The 8,837-nt window shown below is 37.9% G+C and overlaps 1 protein-coding gene across 1 annotated transcript; it reads left to right on the plus strand.

Moving 5' to 3' along the window:
* The first annotated feature begins 7,059 nt into the window (after window positions 1-7,059).
* On the plus strand, window positions 7,060-8,217 carry LOC120450480. The gene is made up of 2 exons (XM_039633527.2): window positions 7,060-7,441; window positions 7,574-8,217. The coding sequence occupies exons 1-2, from the start codon at window positions 7,268-7,270 to the stop codon at window positions 8,084-8,086; spliced, it is 687 nt and encodes a 228-aa protein (XP_039489461.1). The 5' UTR covers window positions 7,060-7,267; the 3' UTR covers window positions 8,087-8,217.
* The last annotated feature ends 620 nt before the right edge of the window (window positions 8,218-8,837 follow it).

The following is an 8,837-nucleotide window of genomic DNA, read 5'->3' on the forward strand; positions in this document are numbered from 1 at the left end:
TTGGTGAACTTTATGCTGGTTCTAGACCTTCAAGCAGTCTAGTCTCACAATGACTATGGCAAAGTAGACATGGTAATATTCTAGGCAAATATATAAATGTAAACTCCATAAACCAATGTGAAATGTTGTACCATTCATCCCTACTAGTTTTCATAATCATGATAGTACTGAATGAAAATATATATTTGAGGAACCGAAAGATGCATCCAATGAAAATGTACATACATTGGGTATGTACAAACTCGTCAAATGTTTCACCCAAGGATGCTGATGGTGGGGTGGCTCCCCGAGAAAAGACAAACCAAGTTCGCAAGGTACATACATACATACATGCTTGGATACGCATGCCGCGATTGCGATTGATGTTGGGCCATTTTGAAGGTGTACTCGTATGGGTCCCGTGGGCGTATTTTGGAGGACTCTCGCCGAGTGCCGTGAATGTGCTGACATGGCCTTGGGCCTTGGGCGAGCTAACGATACATCTGAAAAATTTAATTGATTCCGATAATGAGCCAGGATACAGAGGAGAGTTTGTCTTGTGTGTTTTCCCCTATTTATTGCTAGAAAACCCATTAAACGCCACTGCCATTCGAATAATTGAGGCATCAATTCAGTTGCACAAATCTACGACATTTTACTGCCATAGCAAGGGAAATTGATTAAAATACATAAATTCAACTGAATGGAAAGGCATTCTGTGATGCCCAGCATAAATTATTGGGCTTGCTCATTTGTGGTTTGATTATATGGATAATTCCAAATACCTGTAATATTCGAATGTGAAAAGCGCACAAAATCTCGTTTCATTTCTTTTAAGGATTTGCCTTTGGCTCACTATTGACCCGATCACGAGCCAACTTGGATTTTCGATTCCCCATTCCCTTTCTCCCATTTCCCATTTAATTTTATTTGTTTTCGGCGTGGTGCCCACTTTTTTTTATTTGCTTAAAGGGAGCAATCTGCAAAAAACAACATATTATATATATTTGGCTACTCACTTATATGTACATATTTGTAGATATGTTTGTATATATCATTTGTTGGCGTATCTGCATCTGTGTATCTGCACAATTTCATTGGCTGTTTCAGCTTTTTCTGGATATCACTGATTTCAGCTTTTCATTTCAACTGTCGCGGCAAGTGGCATAACAAAAGCGAAGGATGTGATTCCTAAGATTTTTGTTGACTAATTGAACGCTAAAGGAAACAATCCTTTAGCTAGAAAGTCTTGTTTAACGACTATCTATCTACCAAACAGGTGTTCCAAAACCAAATGAACCGGTGTGGTTTTCCAGCAAGGCAAACCTCACTTGTGCAAAATTTCGGTTCACGCTCGTAAATCGCCCCCAGAAACACGCAAGCTGCTCAACAAAACCGAGAGGTTTTTCCTCGATTTTGGGCCAAACACGAAAATCAATCGAAATGTAATTGAATTGCAGGCACTTGAGAGCGAAAACCGCCGAGGAAACGCATGCATATTTTACGTGAGCGATTTGACGAGGCGCCGAGGAAAATGTGTGTGCCGAGCTAAGGGAAAAAAGGAAAGCCGCAAACTGAAGACGGCGTCGCAGAGTGCGGAAATCCTTTTACCCAAATTGCCCGCAAAATATGCAAAAGCGAAAAACAAATATCGCCCAGAGAGCTGAGTTCAAAATATTTCGCGAACGTGGGCTGAACGCTGAGATGTCTGGAGCAACCCACGGTGCGTATGAGTAACGTCGCCGTCACGTACGTAACGTATTCGTCATATTCACCGACAGGACACAGTCTCGGGCAATTGGCAAAAAGAATCGAATCCCATCGAATCGAAAGGAAAATGTTGCCTTTTTCCGGTCTCCAAAGGAGCCCCAAAGGTGACATCCAGTTGCCAAAAGAAGAAAGCGGAAATGTAAGCGGGCACATTGGTTCGCAGTTTTTCAAAAACTTGGCACATCTTAAATGTTTTGTTTTCTAATTTAACTAACTATTAGTTTTGCTCATACAAAATGTGCTATTTGTATTGATTGGTTTCCTTTTCATTACAAGTTTTTCAACATTGTTTCTAATGACAAACTAGCTAGCATTTTTCACACAAAAAAAAGCTTCACGATTTTCATCTTCCATTAAAAGTATGTTTTCTTTACTTTTTTAAATGTGTAAATCTGTAAACTATGTCGGTGAACATTGGTTTTTCTATGCATGAATACATTTAAATACATTTCAATTAAACATTTAATAACACATTTAAATTAAAAGTATTACATGTATTTTGACTACAAAACTAGCCTTTGTGTCCACTGTGCAACGTAACCGAATGGGGCAGCAAAACAAAAAAAAAAACTGGCGTGCTCATGCATGAACGGCAAACGGAGGCATACAGACTACGGCCGTACACTAGTACAATACTCCGCCGGATGCGCAGCGTCCAGAAGAAGATGGGCAAATTAACCGACTTCACGCGGATGGGTTTCTGTAGGGAATCATTGATGATCGCCTAATTGAAAATTCAAAGTTTACGAACGATAGAAAATCGAAGCCCATTTCATTGGTTTAAAGTTAGCATCTTAAATTGGAAAAATACACACACATTTTGGGCAAAATTATAGTTTCGCTCTTAGGTGTATTTCCTCTTCAATTTGTAAATGGTATTTAAACCTTTAAGGTTAACTAAATCTGTTGGTTGGTTTCGAATAACTATGTACATATATGTACAAATGGTTGTGTAAAGTAGATACTAACACACATAGGAACTTTACCTCCCATGGGGCAATTCTGGGTGAGATTGGATGGCCGGGCTTGGGTAGCTCCCAGTTTTGCGATTTATCTCCGGGAGTTTGCGTTTGTTTGCCTCTGCCAGAGCTGGTAATTCATTTTTAATATTTTCCTTATGAATATTTCCATGAGCTCGTCTCTCACCTGCCTGTATGTATGTACGTCTTTATCCTTTCGCCTCCTCGTGTGGGTGTTACATTGCGCCCAACTCGATTCCGCCATTATGTTGTCCATAAACGTGCACAGCTGAGTGCCTGAGTCCGGAGTCCTCCAGCTCGATGTCTTCATTCCACCTGCGTTGCAACTTCTCTGCAGATTGTCACATTTCACGATGTAACAAGCAGGCAGATGGACAAGTCGACAGTGAGACGGATACAAAGTTGTGTGAGATATATGCATAATAATTATAGATCCTTATACCCTTAAATATTTACCATATTTGTATAATTCTAATAATAATGTTGTTTACTCCGCAGGCAATAGAAATTAGCTTAGAATGCCATAAATTCGCTTGCATTTTCTCTCTCTGTACATACACTATTGCTTGCATGTAGTTGATAGTGGGAGGCTCCTGTCACATCCTTGTAACGTTTCCTTCGACGCGGAGCCGGAGTTTCCTTGGCGAAACTGCACTTTGCAGGCGGGAAACGGGAAAACTTGTTGATGGCGCAGCTTTCCCCGCGCAAAAACCGGTTCAACTCATTTTTTGCACTTTTAAGTGCGTAGCTGTAAAGTCGTCAGTCGCGGGAAAATTACCACCACAACAACCAGGCCAAAATGGCGAAATTACCAGAGCTGATGCTGGCAGTTGTCCCCCAGTTTGATGGCTCCAACGTGTCCACCGGCGATTTAAAAGCAGCCAAAGGGGTGGCATGGTTGTGATGTGGACTGATGGGCATTGGCTGTGTTTAAAATCAAGTATTTCTCGTCGGAAAATGAGTCAAACTCCTACATTTACTTCAAATTAACAGAACTGGATATTGAATAAATATTAGAAGAATATTAGAAATGTTCGAAAAATCCTTAAAAATTGAAAAAAATTTATTTTATATTCTTTCACATTTATAATATTATTAAAAGTAAATATAAACACCATGGCTGCCTATGCAAAAAATCCTAACTATACCGAAACTTAAAAGTGAGTACAAATTAGTATTGAACTCAAATGTACAGTGGACGTTTTTTAGCCAAGTGTGTGTGCCAAATTGAATATGGTAACGCCTTGGGCTCGCTGCTCTTAGCCCTACAAAACTCCTGGTCAGCTGGCAAATGCAGCCTTCGGCCGTAAATAACCCAATTCACAGACATCGGAACAACACAGGCAAAAGTCAAATTTATGGCACCACAACATTAACTGCACCCCGGGGACACAGGGCAGCGCTTAATTACGAGAGTGAGCCTGTTTTGTTGGCCAACTCTTACGAGCCCAGTTGTAAGTAGTGGAGTCCGTGAGCTGGCCAGGTCAAATGAGCGTGCTGAATTGGGCTGCAGCCGTAGTAAGTCCATTTCGAATTGGAAGTACAAATAAATGCCTGTGTACTATCAATTGACATTCAGATGACTTAAGTATTTATAGTATCTGCAGCGGCTTGTTAACTGGTTTATTTATGTTTTAAATGTATTTAATGCAATTTAAGCAGTTTCCTCCATATGAAAAGCTGTTCTTCCTTCATTTCTGCTATTTTTGCATTTGTTTTTTCTTTGAAAACACTATAATAAGACGCCCATGCGAAACTGAATCAACAATACCCCATTATATAAATAATATAAACCTAGTTGTAGCTGCCAATTGGGCAAATGGACATCATTTGTAATCCAACACCCAAATGCGGTGGCCAAATTTTGGGCTGAGAGAGACAATGGACAAATACACATCAATACTCCAAGTGTGTCCATGGTGGTCCAGCAAGATGAATTGTTATAAATGGATTAGGGACGAGCTGTGTAATAATTAACTGAAATTTGTCTGCTTTTCGATGGGAAATGGGTTTCGTTTGTGTGCATAATGCGGTTTCCAACATTGAAAACTGGCAACAAGGACTGGCATGTTCGGCAAATGCTAATTTTCAGCAAATTTCCCAATTACTTACGGCTGGATGGGTGGTCACCGCCCATCAATGGAGTCGGTCGATTGTCCAGGACTCCATTTAGATCATAAATGCATACATAGCTATGTAAGTTTGTACATAAATAGGTATGTAAGTATGTACATACAAAGATATGTAAGTATGTACATAAATAGGTATGTAAGTATGTACATACAAAGATGTGTAAATATGTACATAAATAGGTATGTAAGTATGTACATACAAAGATATGTAAGTATGTACAAACATACATAGATATGTATGCAAGTACCTACATCCTAACGGACATGGAAGTGACAACTGTGACCCACCATGGAGTGTGGAGTGTGTGGTTTCTGGATTCCTCACCACCCCTGCTTTACTCCAGTAAAGCAACGAGATTCTGTGATAATATTTGAGCTGATTAAACAGTGGCGACTCGTAAACAATTCACAGAGATGCCGTTGAACAGAACTGAATTTATGCAAAATGTTTATTTGTACATGTACTACATACATATGAACATACATACATATGTACATACAATCTCAGCTCTAATATCTTTACGATTATACATAAATTGAAAGTGCAATTGAGGGAAACGCAATAAAACAAGAAAAATACTACGCGCTTCTTTGTCTGCTTCTTATTTTCGTCATTTGCTTTTCATAAGTCCCGTTTGTTCGGCATTCGTTTGCGTTCGTAACTATGGCGGCCAAAACAATAGATTCAGAGTATATAAACAAAAAAAAGTACACACATTTAGAGAAAATATTGATTTGGTTTAAGTATATTACCACATTAATATGAAACAAAAAATTCTTTATTGAAGTCTTTAACTAGCACTATAAATTACATGTGTATATAAAAAAATGTATATTAATATAAACAATTTTAAATAGAGCACGATATAAATGAAATAGAAGTAAAGCTTGTGCCGGAAAATATTTTATTGTAAAAATATTTACGAGTAATGGGCAAATTCGGGTTATTTGTGTTCAGAAGGGATACAAATAAATGCATTGCTTCAAGAAAGCTTCGTTATTGTAAAACATATCTTTTTTCTCCTACTTTCGTAGAAAAACATACAGACATCCGACAAAAAGTTGATGCGTTTGCAAAAAACAGCTTTCGCACACTCGAATTTAAAAATACCTCCATAAGGCAACCAAGTAAGCAGAAGCTGCCTTAAAATGGCAAATAGGTCCTATCTTTAATGAAATATGCTACCTGGCAGCTACATATTTTCTATATGTGTACTTGTATAGAAATGTAATGTGTTTCGAAACACAATTTAGCAGAGTTCGGTAAAAATAAACAACACTACTCTCTAATACATAAATTCTGATACATATCAGCTGTCACAAAACTAGCTACACAAATAACTTTGAATTCTCTTTCCAATAAAATTAAGAGAGAACGCTATTTTTGAGCTCTACCAGATACCCATTGCTCAGTTAGTCGAAGTGCGAACAAGAAATTTCATAATTTTTCTGGCATATTGATAGAAATTGAGGAAAATAAATAGAATTTAACAATAATATTGAGGAAAATAAATAGAATTTTAAAATAATATAACAATTTTTTCAAACGTGTGGGCTTTACATTTTTGCTCGTGGGCGTGGGGTGTTAACACGTCTACGTGTTACATACTTTTCAACGAGTCTAGTATACCCATTTACTCTGCGAGTAACGGGTATAATTAAATCGATAACTTTTAAGTCATACATTCCAATGAATCGGTATTGAAAACGTGTTTATTCCATCTCCAAATCTTCACTTTGGGATTTTCTAACGAATTGACCGGTTGGTTGTGAAATCGCTTAAGGTGAGTTGAATTAAAACAAATTTGGGGGTTCCCGGAAAAAGGTTAGAATGTTCTGAAATTCTATTGAAACCATAAATACAATTAAAATAATTCATACTATTATAAAACAATCTTCATACGTTATTTAAAGGAAGGTTATATTAGATAGGTGGAAAACCGAATTAAAAATCATCGATGTGTGTACATTATGATAAACATAAATATTTATTTTATATGTATACAGATCTGAGGGCAAAGATATTCATTTAGAGCGTGGAATAAAATTATATAAATATTATTATTTATTAGTTTCAGAACTCAACAATTTAAAATGGATTGTTGGAAAGTTTATAAAATTAAATTTACTGTTTAGGGATAAAACAGTACTATACTATACTATATCCAATTCCAGGCTAAAGCCAGAGTTACCCAAACTCTTGGAGAACACGAAATTCTCCGATTGTAATATTGAGGTGGAAAAGGAATCCTTTGAATGCCACAAAGTTATTTTGGCCAGTGCATCGGAGTTCTTTGAGCGCATGTTTCTCAGTGATTTCAGGGAGTCAAGCCAGAAACATTTGCCCATTTCCTCCATTATGTGTACACCTACGATGCAAAAACTCTTAAAAAGCACACATGCTTAATGGTAATGGAGCTACTCCAATGCGGCTCCACCTGGCTCGTGGAGTCTCTCGTCTCCGATTGCGTGGAGACTATGAAGGGGAAAATAACCATACTGGATATCGGCGATCTTCTCAGAGTCTTCCAGAAAGCTCACGACATAATGAATGAGAAGCTCATCGGTCTTTGCGTCCAAGTGAGTCAACTATTTTTGTTTAATATGTGCTAAAACCAAATAAGAACGCAACTCACAGTTGCCTTATTTGTATTTAAAGTGTATATGTATTTGTATTAAAAGTGTAAATAATAGTTATTGATTTATATTTAGGAAATACAGAAACGCTTTTCCCAAAGAATGAATTGCTACGAAGTTCTGTTCCTAACTTCAGATGTCTTCGAGCAGTACCTCATTATCACCGAGGGGTGTTTGCCTCAGATCGAGAGGTTCAAAATGATGCAGACTTACCTAACCGTTAATGGGTTAATAGACAATGGGGCGGTCAATGGTGTTGTTGGTCAAGTGGAACTTCCGGAAACTACCAATAAAGACGGCGGACAAATAGAGAAGAAAGAAGGTGAATCTGATGATAAGGATTGCTCTGAATCTAATGGTAAACCTCTAACTTGCAAGGCGATTCTCGATACAAACGAGAAGAAAGCACATGAAGTGGCCATCCCAGAAGAGCCAAAGGACAAACTCATACACCAAGAATATGTAAAAACTCTATTGGGCCATATAAAATTCGGTAGAGTGTCGAAAAAAGATTTTTACAGCGTAGTTGGCAAGTCTGGTTTGTTGAACGACAAGGAAAAATACGAATATCTCTACCTAACCCAATAAACCAATACAAAAATGTATTCGAAAGATGGTTTATAATTACTCTACTAATATTATTACATATATTGCATTTACACATATATAAAGAATATACTCCATCGTCAGGACAATTTATGTAAAACATAGATGCTAAGGAGCCTTTGTATTATCATTTCATTTTAAATAAAGATTAGCTTTCATAAATGGAAGCGCATATGCAGAGAAAGGGTTTCATTTTATATACATACTTAATAAGAAGACTGAGGATGTTCGAGGGTTGAGTAAGTTGGGAGTACAAATTTATGATGCTATGTATCGCAAATTTCGACCATATGAAGCGAATTTCCACTTATCAACTGCTACACAGAAACAACAGGGGCGAAAAGCAACAAAAAATTCAGCTCATTATAAATGTCATCAGGCATTATTTTGTCCATCAACTCGTCGCAGTTGTCGTGGTGGCACATTGTTTATGGCTTTTTGCCTCTGTGGTCCGGAGTTGGCGACTCAACTGGCTGGCCACGTTGAGAGCCATTTATAATGAGAGGAAAAATGAAACAGGAAATTGAAACCGGACTGGCGTGTTAATGAGAATGCGATGCCAGGCCGCTCGTCTCGTTAACGGCCAGTTCTTAATTTTCGCCTGGGGAGGTCCATTGTCCTTTCACAGCCTCCCAACTTCCAGTGGATTGTCGTGGCTGTTTACGCCGAGGTGTCCGTGAAATTGGGCAATTACTTTTAATGGCCAATGCAACCGTAAACGGAGTTATGATGA

This window comes from Drosophila santomea, chromosome 3L (assembly GCF_016746245.2).
Source record: "Drosophila santomea strain STO CAGO 1482 chromosome 3L, Prin_Dsan_1.1, whole genome shotgun sequence".
Lineage (NCBI taxonomy): Eukaryota > Metazoa > Arthropoda > Insecta > Diptera > Drosophilidae > Drosophila > Drosophila santomea.